This window comes from Cavia porcellus, unplaced genomic scaffold (assembly GCF_034190915.1).
Source record: "Cavia porcellus strain 051 isolate PalLab524CR breed Dunkin Hartley unplaced genomic scaffold, mCavPor4.1 scaffold_3, whole genome shotgun sequence".
NCBI classification, from domain to species: Eukaryota; Metazoa; Chordata; class Mammalia; order Rodentia; family Caviidae; genus Cavia; species Cavia porcellus.
The window spans coordinates 38,898,189-38,919,491 of record NW_026947486.1 but is presented as its reverse complement, the minus strand read 5'-3'; the positions used below and the strand labels follow the sequence as shown (position 1 = coordinate 38,919,491).

The 21,303-nt window shown below is 45.1% G+C and overlaps 2 protein-coding genes across 2 annotated transcripts; both read left to right on the top strand.

The window, feature by feature from the left end:
* Positions 1–5,521: 5,521 nt before the first annotated feature.
* Rps4x (ribosomal protein S4 X-linked) lies at positions 5,522–10,766 on the top strand. The gene is made up of 7 exons (XM_003470991.5): positions 5,522–5,635; positions 6,494–6,571; positions 6,868–7,048; positions 7,450–7,547; positions 8,492–8,663; positions 9,860–10,017; positions 10,495–10,766. Exons 1-7 carry the CDS (start codon positions 5,633–5,635, stop codon positions 10,594–10,596), a joined length of 792 nt encoding a protein of 263 aa, XP_003471039.1. The 5' UTR covers positions 5,522–5,632; the 3' UTR covers positions 10,597–10,766.
* Positions 10,767–10,956: 190 nt separating this feature from the next.
* Positions 10,957–19,871, top strand: LOC134475459 (igE-binding protein-like). Its single transcript, XM_063246083.1, has 2 exons — positions 10,957–19,188; positions 19,227–19,871. Exon 1 carries the CDS (start codon positions 17,548–17,550, stop codon positions 18,697–18,699), a length of 1,152 nt encoding a protein of 383 aa, XP_063102153.1. The 5' UTR covers positions 10,957–17,547; the 3' UTR covers positions 18,700–19,188; positions 19,227–19,871.
* Positions 19,872–21,303: the final 1,432 nt, after the last annotated feature.

The window sequence follows — 21,303 nt, the reverse complement described above, 5'->3', positions numbered from 1 at the left end:
TACTCCACTTTTCTGCTATAATTTGTCCACCTTATTCCCTCATTCCATGGTCTGCCCCGTACACTGAGGCCTCTCTGCCACTGTAGCTGTAATCCTGATATTTCTTCCTCTCTTTCTCTGTAATGTCCTTCAGCGCTCTCTGTAGGGTTGGATTGGTGGCCACGAACTCCCACAGTTCCTCCTTGTCTTGAAAGTATCTTATTTCTTCATTAATTTTTAGAGAGAGTTTTGATGGATATATGAACTTAGGTTGCATATTTTTTTCCTTCAGGACTTGGAATATTTCTCCCCACTCCCTTCTTGACTTAAGAGTTTGTGTTGATAAGTCTGCCGTTATTTTGATAGATTTCCCATTATAGGTAACCTGCATCTTTTCTCTGGCTGCTTTTAATATTCTGTTTTTTTGGTGGATTTCTGGGATCTCGATTATTATATGCCTAGGCGTAGATCTGTTTTGGTTGTAGGTAGCTGGCATTCTGTATGCTTCTTTTATCTGGATATCATTTCTTTTTGCTATACATGGGAAATTTTGCTTTAATATCTCTGTGAATATTTTTTGTATTTCATTTTTGGATGTTCCTGCTTCCTCACTCACATTCTTTATTCTTAGGTTATGCATCTTTTTATCATCTTCCAGTTTTAGAATTGCTTCTTTCTGGTTCCTTGTTATTTTTAAGAGGCTTTTTCTTTCACGTTCATAAGCCCTAAATCTCTCTTCAAGTTTCAGAAGGTTGTCTTTAGTTTCTGTCAAGGCATTTTGCCAATATTCAATGGAGTTTTTAATTTCCTGATTTTCTCTTTGGATCTGTTTCATGTATTCTAAGTTATGCTTAAATTCTTCAGATGCTTCTCTTTCTTTTCTGATTTCCTCAGTTCTTCCATCTGTGTTCTCTTGGGCAGGGCTTGTCATTTCTTTAATTAATCTCTTTATATCTTGCCTCACTTGGATCAGGAGTACATCTTTAAATTCCTCTATGAGATCGTGTAAATACTTTTTAATTTCGGCTGATGCTGAGTCGAGCAATGGATGGTTACTGTGCTTGTTCTCTTCAGTGTTTAGTTCTCTTGGGTTTAATTTCTCCTGTTGAACAGCTGGAGATTTCTTTTTATTTTTATCTCTTGTCATGTTTCTGGTTTCTTTCAGACTGTCCTGGAGTTCTCTGGCCCTCTCCGAATTGCTTAGGGCCTTTCAGAAGCGTGCCGGCTTGAGTTTTTGCTGTCCTCCCCAATTTGCTGTTATCTGGGGTAGGCTGGGCTGCAGGGGCGGTACAGTCTAGTCTCTAGCCTCTGTGTCAGTTAGTTCATAAATTAGGCTGTACTTTCTGGTTGTCACTGAGTTGTGACCATTCTGCATCCGCCCATTGGGCCCCAAGCAGAGGCCTGATCTAGCCCCAACAGCTCCTGCCAGTTCTCCCTGAATCAGAAGCAGCTGGGTAATGGCACAGGATTCTGCCCAGGTCCCAGCCGTTCTCTTCCAAACCTCTCTGTGATAGGAGCTCTAGAAAAGCAGATCTGCCCAAAACCAAGATGGCTCCCACTAAGTTCTCCGTGCGGAGCTGAAGCCAGCAAGCAATCAGACTCTGCCAGGACTCATGATGTCTTCCACCAGCCCTCCCTACAGGGGGTCCTGGTGATGTCACCAAGCTGCGATTTCTGCCGCCAGGCTAATATGTCTGCACCAGATTCTGTGTTATTGATTTCCCCGTGGTGGCGGGCCAGCTGTTCTCTGGCCAAACCCAGCCGCCGCGGGGTTTTCTATACTCACCAGAGTCCGGTGCAAGTCCTCGTTCCGGGACCGCCACACACCAAGCCGTCCACTTTTCCCCACCTCGCGGCTCAGCGCTGACTGGTCAGATTTCTGTACACCGTTTAGATTCGAAACGCCAGAGCTCTGTACATCTGCTCTGGTGCAGCGGTGCAGAACTGGCTGCCGCCTGGAGTCTCGATCTGGGTCTCAGTTTCCGCAGTCCCCAAAAGCAACTCAGCTTTTCGTGTTGGGTCCACGAGTCTGTTCGTTGATTTAAGGGCGCGGGATTTGCAGCCTCCGGTCTCAGCACGACTTTAAATCCTCCAGCTGTACTGTCCCCTTCTCCTGCGCGCGGGTCAGCTTCTTCTGCACATTGCTGGCGATCTTCCCCGCCGTCACCCCCTTGCTGCCCATCTCTGCCATCGCGGCGCCGGCCTCCGGCTTAGGGTTTTTTGAGCAAATAGCCAGTGGCAAAAGGCAGTCCCCAGCATCCTACCCCGAGTTAGCCATCACACTGATTTCCAAAGGTGGTTGTCTGGACCTGCTGCTCAGAATTAGGAGATGGGTAAGTTTTAGGAGCTGGCACCCTCAGGGAGAATGGGGAACGCACTCGGGCCCATGGTGAGCTTCCCGTCCCAGGACTTAAATGAGAAGGAAACCCTGGATACCAAATCTTGTAGAGGTTAAGTTGTTGTCACTCACTACTCTGCAAGTTCCTTTTTCCTTTTGGTTGTCATAATGTCATTTGTGCATAACTAGAAATTGAGGGAGAAAAAATACTGAAAAATATACTTTAGTTTCCTCAGATCCTTTGATAACCTGTGGTATAAAAACAAGCCACTGACTCAGGAAGCAAAGAACAGCACAGCTCCCTCTCCCAACTCCCTTCTGCTAATAGGCTACAATTTTTTTTTTTTTTTTGTACCGGGGATTGAACTCACGATAATGCGCTTGCAAGGCAGGCGTTTATGCCACTGAGCTAAATCTTCGGCCCCCAAATTTTTAAATTTAATTTAATTATTAATTTTTGTGGTTCTAGGGATAGAACACAAGACCCTCCTCTGCAAACTGAACTATATTACTCGGCTATATTTTGAGCAGGGTCTCACTAAATTGTGATGCTCTGCCTCAGCCTCCCAGAGTGCTGTGATTAAGCTGTGCACCACCACCCCTAGTTGGGGTATACAGTCTTGATTAAGATCTGTGATTCCAATCAAGCCTTTTCTCCTCTCCTTTCCAGCTGGCAATCTCGTGCTCACTCCTCATTCCCAAACCAACTCCTCCCTCATTTCTGTTAGTTGTACCACCATTTTCCTATGGATTCCAGACTGGAAACTGTAGATGCAATCTTCCATCATCTCATTTGCCTGTCTATAATATCCACCTCCAAATAATTGCTCCTTTCCAATAATTACTTATAACATGCCTTACCATGGAGCATATCCTAATTTTAAACAAAGAATACTTTTATCCCCTTAGTTAATACTGTCTTGTTGAAAAGAGATAACTTTTTGTTTTTCACTTTTCCTCCTCTGCAGACTGCCTTGAGATGAAGAAGGGGGTGAAAGTCAAGACTTGTAAAATGGAACCTCTTCAGTCAGTACCTCGAGCCCATGCTGGGAGAAATTCAGACACGGGTCACACATTCTCAGGAGTAGTATAGTAGGACCTGAAGTCTTACTATAAATTGAGATGTCAACTCAATTTATTCATTCAGTAAATATTTATACAGTACCAAGTTCTCTGTGAAGTGGCAAAGGGCCTGCCCAAAAGAATTAGGGCAAGCTCTGTCTTGGAGATGTCCAGGCCAGTGGAAGACAGATAAGTCATTTAGTCATTGCTACCCAATGCACTAAACAATATCACTGAATCTGAACATAGTGCTCTGGAGCATGTAGAATGAGGGCTTCACTCTGCCTGAGTGGACAGCATGCTTATAGAGCCTGAGGGATCTGAGAGGTACGCACTTCCAAAGCTGAGTGCCACGAAAGGGGATTGGGCTTTCATTGCAGTCCAAAGCTGAGAAACTGTGAGATCCACAGACAGTCTCTCAAGAGCCAGCGTGTAGAAAGCTGATCTCCAGGAGGTAGAGAACATAATAGTGGTTACAGGACCTGGGAAAGGTATGGGGAGGGAAGACTAGAAAGAGAATGGTTAACAGGTACAGGAATACAGTTAAGTAGAAGGAATAATTTTTAGTGTTCTATAGCACAGTACTATAACTGTTTGACAGCAATTTATTGGATATTTCAAAATAGTAGAAAGGATTTCAAATGTTCCCAACACAGTCTATAGCCATATCACCCTGATCATGCCTGATATTTTTGTGTTCCCAACACAAAGAAATTAAAAGGGTCTGAGATGATATATGCCAATTACTCTGGTTGGATCATTACATACCATATTCATGTGTTGAAATGTCACAGTGTACCCCTAAATCTATACAATTACTATATATTAATTTAAAATAAACAGGACCAGGGATGTAGCTCAGGGGCACAGTGCCTACCTGGTAAGCACAAGGTGCTAAATTCAATTTCCAGTACAAAAAAAAAAAAAAAAAACACCATTTAAAATAAACGTATAAGCCCAAGTCAGTGTCATATACCTATAGTCCAAGCTACTTGGGAGGTTGAAGCTAGAGAACTGCTTGAGTCCAGGAGTTAAAGAGTTCAAGACAAGTTTGGGTGACATAGTGAGACTGTATCCAAAAATAATGTGTGTGAAGCCAGGTGTGGTAGTGCACCCCTGTAATCCTAGCACTTGGGAGGCTGAAGCAGAAGGATTGTTGCAAGTTCAAAACCAGCCTGGGCTACAAAATGAACTCAAGTTCAGCCTGAAGTGCATAGTGAGAGCCTACCTCAAAAAGATAAAAAAATTAATGTGTATGTGGAGGGGGTCAATTTCCTCGGGGTAATAACAGTTTGGAGTGGCTGGAACCCTGAGGTTTGAGATAGGCAGAGGGTTCCCAATCTCTGTAGGTCAAAAGCGACTGGATGAAAGGGTGCTGAGGGACTAGGAACAGCTAGAACCTGCTCCCTTAGAGCAGCAAGTGAAGGGTCAAGGGCAGTGAAATACCATGACCAGTTCTATATTTTAGTTAGGTACCTGGATGATCTCCAGTGTTCTCTCTCTTTCCTGAGACTATAGTAAGTGCCAAATGTGTTGTACAGGAAGCCACGAAAGAGGTGTGCCAAGGTACAGGCAGTGATTGTACCCTCCAACCCCACATAGCCTGCCCCCTCCCCCACCCCACCCCCAAGTATGCAGAGAAGCAAGAGAAAACAGAAATTATTGGCTCTTTGCAAGTCTATGGTCCGGCTGGCTGGTTCTGGGGAATGTGGAAGATGACACCGACTAAATATGTTTAAGAAATAGTATCAAATATTTATTAAAATATTTCCTCTGTGTGTGTGCATGTTTTGAGACAGGGTCTCATGTGATCCAAGCTGGTTTGGAACTCGCATGACATCTTATCTCAGCCCCTGAGTCTGGGATTACAAGCGTGCGTCACCAAACTTGGCCAAAATGTTTCCTATTGATTATATAATCGTGTGTACTTCGGATTTAAGTAGCTGCATTTTGCACTCTTCTTGAAGGCAGGGCTTTTGTCTGGTTCATCTTTGTACTCCCAACACTTAGCACATAATTAGGTGCACAAGAAACGCTCAGCAGAAATGCGAGGACCAAGGGCAAGAAGTGGGAGACAATCTCCCTCGCCCCTCTCCCTCGCTCAGAACCTCTGACCTCCCACCAGCAGGTGGCAAAACTAAGTCCCAGGCTCAGAGGAAAGCTGGGCGGGGCATCCTAGGCGCGCGCAACCTCCCGCCCTAATTTCTTCGCTCAGCGGAAGAAGGCCGGCCTCTTTCCGTTCCCAGCGCAGCCATGGTAAGGCAGGGCTTTAGGGAGGTCCTGGTCGCATCGACGTTCATCCTCCCGGCCCCGGGGCTGCCCAGGCTTCAGGACTCTCATCCGGGACGGCTGGACGGAGACTTAAGGCAGTGCGGCCTTCAGGGTCGACCTAGTCTGGTTCCAGGACGAGGGCGATTGCCGATTTGGGGAGGGGGTGTTGTATTTGGTGCTGCCGGGGAGGAGGCCTTGTTCTCTGGCTATGCGACACATTTTCTGATCCCCTGAGAAGTGACTGTCCAATCTGGCTGAAGCTGCGGGTGGGTAGGGAAGGCAAGCAGAGAGCCCGAGGCAGTTGGGCCCCGGAACTGCCTGACACCGAAGGAATTCCTTGGTCATTATCTTTGGCGTGGCATAACTTTAGGTTGCCAATAAGCACCTGTACAGAGCACTTTAAAAGCTCAACTTCTTAAGTATGAAGAAACAGTACATGTTGCAGTACCAAAGTTCCATTAGTCTTGTACCAGACACCTTGAAACCAGACGGTTACATGCAGAAACTCCACTGTCTGATTGGCAAAAGTGTAGATAGTATTCTGGGCCATTCCTATGTATGTCTAGTCGTGTGGCTCGTGTTTGGGTCCTTGTCCATTTCATCAGCCTGGTACCATAGAAAGGGCCTAATGTTTGTAGCCAGGTGCACGCTATGATGAGAACATTGGCTAGATACTATGTATGCCTTTCTTTAGTCTGTCAGAGCCCTGTGCTTTTAACATTACCCAGGATTTGAAGAGGAAACTTGGGAGTAGGTTCTATTAGGGAATTACACACTGGACTGTGAATTATTACGGAAAAAACTTGGAAGTCTTTCAACAACATTGCATTCTGAAACTTTAAGGCTCGTGGTCCTAAGAAGCATCTGAAGCGGGTAGCAGCTCCAAAGCATTGGATGCTGGATAAATTGACTGGCGTGTTTGTAAGTATCTTTATTTTTTGTAAGTGCCTTTGGGGGTACGTTTTACACCTTTTCTGTATAAGTTAGGGGGATAATATCTGTTGGATTACTCTGCTCCTGCAGGACCTGAACTACTTAGTTGCACCTCACCTTGCTTCACTCTTAAGTACATCTTTGTGCCTAGTTTATTTCACACCTGTAAGTGCCACACAGTACACTTACATGTATTCAGGTCTCTGGTATTATTATTTGTGGACCTGGTCCTTTGAAGGAGGAAGTGCTGTACATTTTTCTAAAATTCCATTTTTAATTTACAGGCACCTCGTCCATCCACCGGTCCCCACAAGCTGAGAGAATGTCTGCCTCTCATCATCTTCCTAAGGAACAGACTTAAGTATGCCCTAACGGGTGATGAAGTAAAAAAGATTTGCATGCAGCGCTTCATTAAGATTGATGGCAAAGTCCGAACTGATATAACCTACCCTGCTGGTTTTATGGGTAAGTAATGTGGAGGACCCTCCTGCAGTGTTACTCTTGATTGTTTTCTGTTGGTCTTCAAGATAGCAGTTGTATCAAATAGTGAGGTTTTTCCATATCCAGTAATACCTGTGTGTCTAGGAATGTGGCACCCTGCTGAGGCACTCTACAGAGTGAGAAGTGTGGCCTGTGTTCTTCTTTTTTTTTTTTTTTTTGCCTGTTAAAGGCTGAAGAGGGAATTTGTGTGTGCCCTGAATGTTTTTACTTAAATACTGTAGAGCTGCTAGCAATCATTAGTCACATCTCAAAACTTTGCTTGGAATTTTGCAAAAGTCTAAAAATGCGGCTTGCTTACTTAAACAGTTGTGGTTGCTCAACAAGGTAATGAGGGTCACTGTAGTGACTGGTCACTTATCTATCAGATGTTATCAGCATTGACAAGACTGGAGAGAATTTCCGTCTGATCTATGACACCAAAGGTCGTTTTGCTGTTCACCGCATTACACCTGAGGAGGCCAAGGTGAGTGTCACAAGAAAACTGGGTCTCTGCTTTCTAAGATTACTTGGTAGGAAAAATAAAATCACTTTAAGAATTTTTATTTGTCTTTTAGGATAAAGGATCAGAAAATCAGCCTGGTCCAATCCAGTTTTTTACCCTTTGCCACATCTCCATTTGTGGATCTGGTTTTTACATTGGGGAAGGGAAGGCATTAAGAGACTAATGATCTTTGAGACACTAGTTTGAGAAAATTCAAAAAATAGTTGCAGTCTGGTTGTTTAATTCAGTTTGTTGTGATGGCTTTTCACAAAAGTTCTTGAATTCGCTGTAAGTGAAAGTGAACTCATTTGAGTGCTGCCTTGGGCCAGTGGGTATGTCCAATGGCCTCTGACGATTTGATCTGCTTTGAGGATATCAGGAAATAGAAGTCTAAAATTGAAAGGCTTTGTAGAATAGTTGATTAGATGAACTGGTGGTATAATTATATTTGTGAGTCAGAATTTGGTTGTGATGTAGAGAGAATCATTGAGACCTGGAAGGAGATCAGAGTGATTTGGAGGGAAGAATACCTAGAGCTCACTACTGGACTTGAAGAGCCTGAGGAAAGGAGTGGGATTTAGTTCCAGAATTATAGTGGTGGATATTGGAAGTTTAATGTACTTCTTGGGGAGAGATGGGGGAGCTCTTTAGTGCCTTGAGGTTTTAACGTGGAGGTGATGCAGTGATGGGAGGAAAATAAGTATTAGGAAGACTAACCAAAAACAGGGCAGTCTGCACTTAATGGAGCTGGGAGGAAAAGTTAGAGCCACGGCCATTCTGTTGCAGTCCAGGAAACCCAGTCTTGTTGCCTCTAGCTGCTAACTGCATTTTCAAGCCAGTGACTTGTGTCTTGGGAAAAAAAACTCATCTACTGTGGAATGTAGCACACATGAACTACACTAACATGGCTAACCCTTTGTTTCTAGTATAAGTTATGCAAAGTAAGGAAGATCTTTGTGGGCACAAAAGGAATCCCACATCTGGTGACCCATGATGCTCGCACCATTCGCTACCCTGATCCCCTCATCAAGGTGAATGATACCATCCAGATTGATTTGGATACTGGCAAGATTACTGATTTTATCAAGTTTGACACTGGTAAGCAGCCTCCTTGCCTGTCAGGCCTCATTAAGGCTATGTAGATGAACTGTTCCTCTTTAAGATAGCTAGGTAACCTGGACTGGCTTTGATTGAACTTGTGATCTTCCTGCCTCTGCCTCCAGAGTGCTGGACTTTACAGACATGCCACCTCTCTGGGCTCTCTCTTAATCTAAATTTAATTGAGCATTATGAATCATGTGGTGTCTGGGTATGAGTAGCTTGCTGTTTATTTTGTTTTTAAGCCATCTGCTTCTCACACACACACCCTTTACAGTTTTTACTTTCAGAGATCAGTATAAAATTCATTTTCAGGCCTGTTACAGGTGTCTCAAAAGCTCTTACCATGGGAAAATTTGAGGGCTGGGCAAGAAAGCCAGCCTGATTTTGATTTAGCCTTCCATAATGCTGACTGAAGTCTGTCAGTAACAATAATTATAAATTGTGCCTTGAAAGATCAGTAGTCGGGCAAGAGATGTTAAGGACCTGACCATCTTCAAGGTGAAATTTACATTAGTTATTGTCCAGTGAGGGATGGGGAAAACTTAAGGGGGCTTGGAAATACACAACATCCAAGCTGGGCATAGGGGTGCATACCTGTCATGCCAGGACTAGCAGGAAACTGAGACAGGAGACTCGCTGCAAGTTCAAGGATAGCCTGGAGTACATAGACTGTCTCAAAAAAGCAAAACAAGGGACCAGGGATTTAGCTCAATGGCTCAAGCGCCTGCCTGGTAATTGTGAGGTCATGAGTTAGATCTCCGGTACAAAAAAAAAAAAAAAAAAAAAAAAAAAAAACCGCAAAGCAAAAAGGTACAAATTCATAGAAATAAGTTCAACTGGGAATGGGTGAATAAGCTTATTGATACATGACTGCTCTCTTACCCCAGAATGGAATCCAGGGCCTTATGCATGCCAGGCATGCACTTGTATATGGATTTATACCCTCAACCTCTAAGCTTGGTTATTTTAGGTGTTTTTTGTTTTAGACATGGGATCTCACTGTGGTACCCAAGCTCAGTTTAAATTCAGTCCTCCCCCTTCAGCCTTCCTAGGTACCTGGGCTTATTGGTGTGTATCACCACACCATCTGTGAACTTCTTCATAGAAATTCATCTAAGCTGTTTTTGATTTGTTACTTTGGGTTGTTAAACTTGGCTTGTTATCTTGTTTGAAAGATGATTTCTTCTGCCTAGGTAACCTGTGTATGGTGACTGGGGGTGCCAACTTAGGAAGAATTGGTGTGATCACCAACAGGGAAAGACATCCTGGTTCTTTTGATGTGGTCCATGTGAAAGATGCCAATGGCAACAGCTTTGCCACCCGGCTCTCCAACATTTTTGTTATTGGCAAAGTAAGTCTGGATTTTCCTTCTAAGGTTTCGGGAAAAGTATGTTAAGTGCACACAGAGCTGACTGGACTCAGTCAATGTGGCCTTTTTCTGTGTCACAGAACTACTACATGGCCTGATCACCTTGATTAATGAGCAGTACCAGTAATGGAATATTTCTCAGTCAGGTCCTTAACTGATTTGTGGCTTTCTTTTTATTGGAAATTAATAATCAGCCTTGGGTACTACTTAACTGTGACTCAGTGTCACAGTGCCTGCTGTGTGCAGTAAGCCTGTAAGAGGTTAAGGGGTGCTGTTTTTCACATCTGCTATGACTGAGCATCATCAAACCAGCATCTGAGTGAGTCCCACGACTGCCCAGCTGGTGGCCAGCATGATCAACACACTTCTGTGCCATAAACAAAATGGAAAATATAACCTGTGCTGTACTGCTAGTAGAGTTGATACCTGGCAAGGATTAATTCTGGTTTTTTCCTTCAGGGCAACAAACCATGGATTTCTCTTCCCCGGGGAAAAGGTATCCGCCTCACCATTGCCGAAGAGAGAGACAAGAGGCTGGCAGCCAAACAGAGCAGTGGATGAAATGGTCTCTAGGTGACAGGAGGGGCATCATCTATACTCAGTAATACAGCATGATGACATGCTTTTGGTTTTGTGCTGTCTTTAATTTACACATCTTACTTTGTAACATGAAAGGCTTAGGCAGTCTTTGGGTTCCTCTTGCATCTCAGAATATACCAGATTTTTTTCTCCTCTTGCCTGCTTTATTGCATGAACCCAACCTTGGGGCTGTTCAGTATACTTTCCCCACCCCTGTGCCCATCTGCCAAATTCAATTCTGGATGCCAATGAGAGTCATAAGTGTATAGGTGATACAGAGACATTTATTTGGATAGTATACATCATTCTTTACCTGGTAAGATATATAAATGACTTTCCGGGCTCTCACCTACTGTATCTTACAGCCCCTCACAGTTGTAACAGCCAAAAGTAACTGTAGTGAGTTCCTGACCTCTGAACATTTGAGTCTTGAACTTTCACAGATAGGAATGGACCTCAGATTACAAACAAATCACAGAAGTAGTACATGTGTCTGCCAGACATTGTCACAGTTGTGATGTTCTCCTGGAACAGAACTCATTCCTAAGAGGACTTAACTTAATACAGAAGTATGCCATGAAAAGCAAAAGTACCCTGAGTTAAGGGCCACTGCTCTCTATAGGTATAGCTCACCATCCCACCATGACAGAGTTAGAGGAAGAGTTGTGTTCTGGGCATCATCACCTAAGAAATGTTACATATGGAATCAGTTTGCATGCGTTGTTTAGCCAGGTTTGTTAAATGGTTATCCAGATGTGGCAAGTAATGGCAAATCACCACGGCACTGGGTTGAAGCAATGTGTTCACCCATAGGCTGTGCCCTGGGCTCTGTTAGGGTCTATAAAACACGTGGTTCTGCTGGAGATCCTGAGCAGCATCTAAACCAAACTAATTGGTTGAAGAAAGGGTGCACAGAGCTTTTCTGCTTCCTCTATTGTGGACATCACATTGTAGAGCCCTGGGGTCTCCTGTGTACACTAGGGGAAAGTGAAGTATACAGGAACTGAACCCAGGCAAATGTGATGGGATAAGTGGGCTCCAAAAGTAACCTCAAACAGATGTTGGATAAGCATGGTTCTCTTGGCCAAGAGAATGGAGCTCATCTAAGCACCTCGTTCTGAAGAAAGCCCATGTCAGAGCTGACCTTATGATGGATGCCCTAGAGGAATAAGTTGAGGTTGGAAAGCGGGAGTGAGGCTCCAGCCAGTAATGTGGCTGTAGAGCCCCTGAATGTGATGAGCTCTTAATGCTTGGTTATATAAGGGCTGAATTCAGTCCTCAATGCCACAAAAAATAGAGGAAAGATTTATGTGGCATTTTATACTTTATAAAACGATTTGTTGCTAGGGATTAAACCCAGAGCCTCCAGCATGCTAGGTACACTCTACCACTGGTCTATGCCCTCAGTCCTTTTGACATTTTGATAACTCAAATATTACGTTGTCATGAAATCAACAGAAAGTGATGTTCACTTCCCTCCCTTGTCCCCAATGATTATCTAGTCTTTACCCTCATGTCATGGCAAATTTCCATATCTACAAAACCAAGGGATTTTGAGAGAAAGCATGAAATATTTTTAGGTTACATATGCAATAAAAGCTATACAGAAAATTTAATAGGCCTGTGATACATTGGTTCTAGGTATTTTAGTTTTTAGACTGAGACTTATAAAAAGATAGGCCAGCTAGATATAATGGTATATGTCTAAAATCCCACCACTTGGACTGAGGCAGGAAGATTGAAAATTCCAAGTTCAGTGAAGGCCCTTGGGTTCAATCCTTATGAATAAAAGATACATCATGATCAGCAAGTTGATACAGTCCTACAGAAACTAGACACCTGAAGATCTTGTCCTTACCTGGGTGCTAGCTCTTCATTTCTTTTAAACAATTGTTTCAGACCTACTTTTATTGCTATTATGTATATCATAGCCAGAATATTTTTGTAATGTCTAACAAACACTTGAAAGTTATATTTACTTATTCAAAAGATACTGGATTCCTCACCTTTTTTGAGAGAGAGGGTCTTACTATTTAGTTACCTTGAATTTATGTAATCTAGGCTCATCTTGAACTGGCAATGCTGCCTCAGCCTCCCAAGTGTTGGGGTTACAGATACACACTGCCATCACACAGATACTGTTTTATCTCCCAAGAATGTTTTCCCCCTCCCCCATTCTATATTGCTCTGGGTGGCTTTCTACTCACAGTCTTCCTGCCTCAGCCTCCTGAGTAGCTGAGATTATACTAGGCTCCCTCCCCTAATTTTATTTTTGGATGATTCTTAACCATCCTTCAGGTCTCAACTGAGAGATTTTTCATTTTTGGTACTGGGACTTGAACTCAGGACCTTGTGCTTGAAAAGCACACAAGCCTTGAGCTGTATTGTTGGCCCTGTATTAAAATTTTTCATTTCAAAACTACATTTTTGAAAGCTTTTTTTTCTTTTGATGTTTTGAGACAGTCTCCACATAATTTAGGGCGGTCTTAAACTCATGGCCATCCTCCTAAGTGCTAGGATTACAGGTATCCACCATACCTGGCTCCATTAAACTGATGTTACAAGTCTCCCTACTATCTAGGCCCCTTACCAGCACACAGTGGGTACTGAGCAGTTTTTCTTGTGCTTGAGGGAACAAAGTCAAAATGTCACCTGATACAGTCAGCATTGAATAGATGGAAATCAACCATCCTGCAAAATAATCCACTTTAATGGTTGGTATGTATTAATAAACCAGTGAGGTAAGGATACTCCAGGTCTCTAGTGACTGGTATATTGGTACAGGCTGGGAATCTGCCAGATATAAAGACAGTGATAATGCAAATTGTAACCTAATTGCAAGAGAGGATGCTATACAAACAGGAAGGCCTTGTATGCCTGAGTCTTGGAAAGATTTTAGATAAAGGAACACAGTTTCTGTGTGATCATCATTGTTTTCTACAGCCCTTTGTAGTTTACAAAGCACCCCCTGTTGTTACCTCAGTGCATCGCCATGAGGACCCCACAGAGATGACACTTATTTGCCATTTTACAGATAAAAATCCCCACCCTGGGGCTGGGGATTTAGCTCAGCGGCATAAGTGCCTACCTTGCAAGCAGGCAGTCGTGAGTTCGATCCCCAGTACCGATAAAAAAGGAAAAAGACCAAAAAAAAATCCCCACCCCTTCCTCAAAGCCCACAGGAACAAGATTATGAACTCTGAAGTACCTGTAGGGCAGACACATGGTACTCACAGTGACCTGGTAGTAAACCACCCACTTGTTCATCTCATTTCATGCTCTTTCTATCAGCTTTTGGATTAGAAATAGTTGACTCAGAAGACCCCAAGGTGGGTAGCCTGATGGGAGAGCAGATTATTGTCAGTTGACTCCATTCAACCAGCATTTATTTATGATTGATTCCTCTTTATTTTGGTACTGGTAATCAAACTGATGACCTCATGCTTGCCAGGTATGCACTTATGCAGCTGAGCTAAATCCTTAGCCCAATCGATTGATGATTAGGACAAGGTCTCATTAGTTGAGGCTAGTCTTTCACTATGTAGTCTAGGCTGGCCTAGAATTTGTGGTGATCTACCTTAGCATCCTGTGTGCTTGAGATTATTCACATGCACCACCACACTCAGCCAACAAGTGTTAACTGAACAATGTCTATAGCCCAGTAGAGTGCTAAGAGTTGGGGATACAGAAGAAAATAAAATATAGGGCTCCTATCCGAACACAGTGACACATGCCAGTGGTTCTAGCTACTCCAGAGACTGAGGCAGGAGGATCATTTGAGCACAGTCTGGGCAAAATGAGACATATGTCTCAAAAAAAACCCATGAACATAGAACTCTTTCAAATGAATTATAATAAAGGGTGGTAGATGCTTTGAGAAGGGAGGGAGATAAGGCATTTTTCAGGCCCAAAGAAGGGCTGTTTAGTTGGGCCTAGTGTGATGCTTGCCTGAAATCCCAGCACTCAGGGAGGCAGAAGAAGATTGCAATTTTGAGCCCAGGTTGAGCAGCAGTTTGTCTCAAAAACAAAACAAAGTAGCTGAAGTTGTAATTCAGTGCAGTGACCCTGTGTTCATCCCAGTGTGACAAAGGAAAAAAAAGGCCTATGTCTACACTAGTGTGGAAGAAGGTAGGAAAAGGGTCTTAACAAGACATAAAAAGGGTGGAGAGATTAGAGAATGAAGAGAAAGATTTTCCAGGAAGAGAGCACAGAATCAGCCTTAGGAGGAGTCTGTGTGGCAAGTAAAGATGAGGGAAGAGGTGAGGTGAGGATGGGGAGCCATAAAGTCCAAATTAATATGAAAACCTCATGGTAATAACTTCCAATATGGTAGACATGTAATTGCTAGTTTTACATGTAAAAACTTTATAATTCAGTCCATAATTTTATACATTCACCTTACATGTCAGTGAAAAATAAACTACTATGAAAGTAGAACAACTTAAATCACAAAAGAAACAAAAAATAGAAAATATTTCATAACATTCCAACTTTGAAATTAATTGCTTCCTTGATGTCTTTACATCTACTTCTCTGTACTTATGTACAATACATTGTTTCCTTGGATGAGTACATCCCCATACTTATTCTTCAGTTGTTCATTTACATATGCTTCTGTTTTAGGGCTATATTCATACAGCTAATCCAGGCAAGCCAGGACCCCTCAATAGTCCACTCTTCAATTTAATTTAAACACAGCTGGCTGTCTGATGATTTAGTTTAAGAGGTCACGGGGTTTGCTTCCACAGATTTCATTTTTGTTGTTGGTTCCAGAGATCAAACTCACAATCTTGAGCTTGCCAGGCAGGCACTTGTACCACTGAGCTAAATCCCCAGCCCCAGTAGATTCATTTTAACAATCTTGGGAAGCAGGAAACTGATTTCTAATTCTAGCTGTGCTACTTAATTAGCTGTGTGACTTGAACAACTTATTTCACCTCTCATGGCCCCATCTCGCAGCTGGGACCCAGAACCCTACACCAGGCACCTCATGAACCTGGCCTCTGTGGACCTATTAATGTAATTATGAATCATTAGTTGATGGAATCAGTGCTAGTTTTAATGTGACTTTCTTGCAGTGCTAGGGATGGAACCCAGGACCTTCCTTGTACATGCTAGCCAGGTGATCTACCACTGAACCTCACTAGCCCCAGGTCCTGATAACTTATGATAACCAGATCCAACTGACAACAAATGATTAAAGTAAATGTATAAGTGAAAAGGTTAGGCACAGTGGGGTGTGTGCTTATAGTCACAGCATGTAGGAGCAAGGAGCTTGAGGCCTGAGGCTCATGAGATCAAAGACAGCCTGGGCAACACAGTGAGAGCGTGCCTCAGAAAAGAAACATAAGCACTGATACAGTGGCACATGCCTATAATCTGAACACTGGGATGCTGAGGCAAAAAGCATTGTACATTTGAGTTTAAGAAGACTCCTGTCGGGGCTGGGGGTTTAGCTCAGTGGCATAAGCACCTGTCTTGCAAGCAGGCGGTCGTGAGTTCAATCCCCGGTACCAATAAAAATGAAAAAGACAAAAAAAAAAAAAAAAAGAAGACTCCTGTCTCAAAAAAGTAGGTCTGAGGATCTGGGATCTGGCTCTGTGTAAAGGCCCTGGGTCAACCCTTAGTCCAAAAAAAAAAGGCCAGGGCATGGTGACACCTATAATCCCAGGGTTTGGGAGGCTGTGGAGGATCACTGTGAGTTTGAGGCTAACCTGGGCTATGTAGTGAGTTCAAGGCCAGCATGAACTACATAACCAGACCCTGTCTCAAGCCAAAAATCAAAGTAGTTAGTACAGGGAAAACTAGAACTTGGGTGCCTTATCCTTCGTATTGTTTGGTACAGTCTTTACTTTGAATCACATGATAATGGAAATGTAGCATTAAGAATGGGATGGGAGGGGATGGGGATTTAGCTCAGTGACATAAGCACCTGCCTTGCAAGCAGGCAGTCGTGAGTTCGATCCCTGGTACTGATATGTGGGAAGCCGCCTATGATGGCGCCCATTTCCTGCTTCCGGGTTCTTCCCGGCCTGAACAAGCCCGCCAAATTGTCATGTCTGCCCAGTTACCCGTGACGCTAGCCTATCAGCTTGTTAGGCGCGCTTCTCTGTGATTGGATACTGCTTCCCCTTATAAGAGGTTGTTCCTGCCCCCAATGGGCGGAAGAGGAACCAACGTTGAGGGTGGCGGGCCTTGTCAGGTCCGGTTCGCTGTACGTAATAAAGTTTGAGAGCTGATCCTGCTCGAGTTTGGCCTCCTGTCTCCCGCGGTTCCGGTCATCTGGTGGCCCCCGTACGGGGAATAAAAGACTCAGCGACGTGCCTCTTCAGCCGGGAGGTGCGATTGCTGTCGCCTGCGGTACGACGGAGGACCTGGCCCAATAACAACGGAAGGCCGCGAGCACCTCTTCTCTTCACCCTGATCAGCTACGTGAGATACAGCGTTTCCCGGGACAGGTGAGTACTGGGTCACCTGGGTTGGGTGGACGCACCTAACAGATTTTGAGTGCCACACGAGTGGACGCCGGTTTTTTTTTTCTTTTCTTTTCCCTTTGCATCTGTTTTGCTTTCGCTTCGCTAATACAGCCCGACAGGCTTTTGATAGAGCTCGATCGGAATGCTCAGAGGAGCCCGGAGCCACTGCCGATTGTGGGTCTCCGGAGGACCCTCAGGGCTCTAATTCTGATTCTGATTCGGAAGGTTCAGAAGAGGAGGTTGTCTTCGCTAAACAGGACCCTCCTGCACAGCTTAAAGAGGAATTCAGGGCTCGGGAAGATAAAAAGGGGAACCAAACACCCACGATCACCCCCTTCAGGGCGCCAGGCCCCACTAAGCCCTTCCGCCCTTTGGCAAGTTCGCGAATTCAGGGCTCGGGAAGATAGCACCGCCGTGGCCGGAAGAGGAGTTGCTCCCTGGGCTGCCACCACAACCTATGGCACCGCCCTGGTTAGAGGGAGAGCTACTTCCTGGGTTGCCTTCTGCGCCCCCATCTGGGGAGGGAGGAGGACGTTCCTTCCACCAGAGGGTATGGTCGCGGCTTCCCTTTGAGTGTCCCGGTCTCCATGCATTCCCGGTACAAGTAGGAGGCAGGGGAGGAGGAGGATATTATGAGCCCTTAGAAATTAAACAACTTAAAGCTATCAAGGACGCAGTTTCAGCTTATGGGCCCAATGTGCCATTTACCATGGCGCTTTTAGAGGCATTGGCAGGTCTGCTTTTAACTCCTGGAGATTGGACCCAGCTGGCACGCGCCTGCCTCTCCCCCGGACAATATTTAGATTGGAAGTCCTGGAATGAGGAATTCTGTGTAGAGCAGGCGGCAGCCAACAGGGAAAATAACCAGAGAGAGTGGAACAGGGATATGCTATTAGGGCGAGGAGCCTTTGAGGAAGATCAAACTCAATACCCTCGCCAGGTTTATGAACAAATTAGCCGCTGTGGCCTCCAGGCCTGGAGACGGCTGGCTGGAAAGGGAGAACATACGGGTCACCTTACAAAAATTATACAAGGGCAGGGAGAGCCATTTTCAGACTTTGTGGCCCGCATGCTTGAGGCCGCTAACAGGATTTTTCCAGATGCTGAGGCGGCTCACCCTCTCATAAAACAATTGATTTTTGAACAGTGCACTAAGGAGTGCCGTGATGTCCTAAGAACTAACAAAAATAGGTCCTTAGAAGAGTGGACACGCCTGTGCCGTGAATTGGGTGGCCACGGCCTAACGCCCAAAGGAAGAATATCATTGGCACTCTTTACCATAAATTTTTTAAACCTTAATCATAATAATCATTCCCCTGCCATGGAGCACAATAACCCGTCCCCGGCCGACAAAGGGCTGGTGAGATGGAAAGATGTCCTTACAGGACAATGGATGGGCCCGGATCCAGTGGTTAGCTGGACCCGAGGTGCGGTTTGTGTCTTCCCACAGGAACCAGGCTGCGAACCGCTGTGGGTCCCGGAAAGATTGACGCGAGCAGTAAACTCCCCACCAGTTCCTGATAAAGCACAGGAGGATAAGCCCGCGGACACAAGTCAACTCGACCCTTCTGGGACCGACGCTCAGCGCCCGAGACCATCTACAAACTAAAATGTCTGGTTTGGAGCCTTTTCTATTCTGTGGGTTCCTATTAATCACCCCTGTCCGCACAAATTTGACCAACACTGTTAAAAATATGACAGCTTGGCTGCAAGACACCTACCTACCTAAGTTTCACAATTTGTCCCTCATAGTCGGTCAGGAACTTGACAATATGGACGGTATCCAACTAGGTCCAGTCAGGTTCGATTTATCAACTTTAGGCAGTGTTATAGCCAGTTTGTGGGAATGCGTCACCTCCTGGTTCTCCTGGCCCAACCTGACTACTTGGATCCTGATTGCCGTGGCCTTCCTAGTGGGGTTTGTGGTTATTAAATGCTTGTTAGATCGCATCATACAAACTCAGCAGCAGGTTAAGATCACAGCTATGGCAGCCATGCAAATGGCAGCAGGTGGCCCATCAGGCCAGCAGGCCGCCGCATATCTCCTTCACATTGCAGAACATCAGCTATAAGAGCTGAGTGGGCAAGCCAATGACGGGTAAGACGGGAAAAGCCCTCCCAGTCAACCTAAGACAGGCTCCACTCAGATATATATGGCCTATAAGGCCAGGGGTCCCTCCCGGAGTCAAATTATTGGCATTGAGATGCGAGACCAAGGGTACTGCAGTGCCATCCGCCCCAAAGGTTGGGGGGAAGGCAGGAATGAATGTCTATATGCATCCAGGTTCGGTTCACAAAAGCCTGGCCCTGCAAAAAAATGAACCACTCACCTTGAGCATGGTCCTGGCGCAAGGATATGCACAAAACAGGGTGATGCACAGCAGGGTATAGACCTCTACATTCTCTCATGCCTCGGCCTACAAGGTAGGCCCACTCCTAGGTGTCTAACAGCAACAAGGTCATAGACACCTTGGAGGGACCCACAGACCATCCTATTTTAATAAATAAAAAAGGGGGAGATGTGGGAAGCCGCCTATGATGGCGCCCATTTCCTGCTTCCGGGTTCTTCCCGGCCTGAACAAGCCCGCCAAATTGTCATGTCTGCCCAGTTACCCGTGACGCTAGCCTATCAGCTTGTTAGGCGCGCTTCTCTGTGATTGGATACTGCTTCCCCTTATAAGAGGTTGTTCCTGCCCCCAACGGGCGGAAGAGGAACCAACGTTGAGGGTGGCGGGCCTTGTCAGGTCCGGTTCGCTGTACGTAATAAAGTTTGAGAGCTGATCCTGCTCGAGTTTGGCCTCCTGTCTCCCGCGGCTCCGGTCACTGATAAAAAGGAAAAAGACGAAAAAAAAACATGGGATGGGAACAGGGGGCCAAGGTAAAGTCCATATTGTCAGTACTGGCCTCAGCCAGTGGAGGAGGTATCATTTACATCATTTGGAGCACTAGAAAAAAGTCTCAGATGGTTTGAGAGACAGATCCACAGTTGGATAATGGGATGAGACTGGACAGGAACCCACACGGCCTGCTATCAGAGCTTCCCTAAAGGGTAGAAAAAGTTTGTGTCTTGTGATTCTGGATGGGAGTTTCCTCAGAATGAGCCTTAGTGGTCCCAGTTAAGGGATCTATGTTTTTGTGCAATTAGCAAGGGACCCTGGTGGCAGGCCCCAAGCCAGGATGATTGAGGCCAGAGTAAAAGATAACTCAGAGGCTGGGCCTTGGCCTTGGCCATTTGCTGGGATAAAATGTGTTTGCAATCAGTGTGCCTATGGTCAGGCTCGGACAGGGAGGTCTGTCCTGGCCAGCAGCCAAGCCAGATGTTTGCTGTGATTCCACAATACAAACCTCAGCAACTCCTTGGTATGCTGGGAGTTCCATGTGCCATAGTTACAGCTAGCTTCATCCTGTAACTCAGAAGATTTTCAAAAGGCAGGTCTGATCCAAGGCAGAGCTAGTGGGGCAGGAGATTTGCCTCCCATTGCTTCACCGCTTCAGTTGGGCCCCTTTCCTTGCACATTACTGTCTGCCTTCTCCACATCCAGAGGTTCCCTGTCTTGCTGCAGCCTTCCCCATTCCCAGCACTTCTGCTGTGGCCTCCTGACATTGTCTTCATTTCCTCCTACCTAATATGAAGGCTGAGCCCCTTGCTTCTCGTGTCAGTCTAACAAAGGCCCATTCACCCATTGCAGCTCCTCTTATCTTAGCTCCACTGTGAAACTTCTCCAGCTTGCCTGAAAAAAGAAGGTTGAGGAAGCAGGCAGTGCTCAGGGAGCATCTATTGCCAGCTGTGCAGCTTGGGGTTTGACATAATCACTTCATTAAATCTGAGAGACAGCGAGTATGTGTTGAGTTTCAGCTCAGTTCCTGCCCTGCCCTTTTCAAAACAGGGTCTTGCTGTGTTGCCCAGGCTGGCTTTGAATTTTGCGTTGCTCTTGCCTTAGTAGCTGACACTACAGTTATGTGCTGTCAAATCTGATGAACCCAGGAGGCCAGCATGGACAGCACAGCAAGACCCTGTCTCAAGGAAAAAAAACCCATTTGCAGTAGTCCCATGAACTAGAGATAAAGAAAGGTGGATTCAAAGGGGATGGGAAGCATTTGGCCCAAGGTCACTGTCTTAGTTTCATTCTCATTGCTGGGATAAAATACCAGGCACCCACAAGTTACAGTGGAAGTTTATTTAGCTCAGTCTGTAGAGCTTTCAGTCCATAGT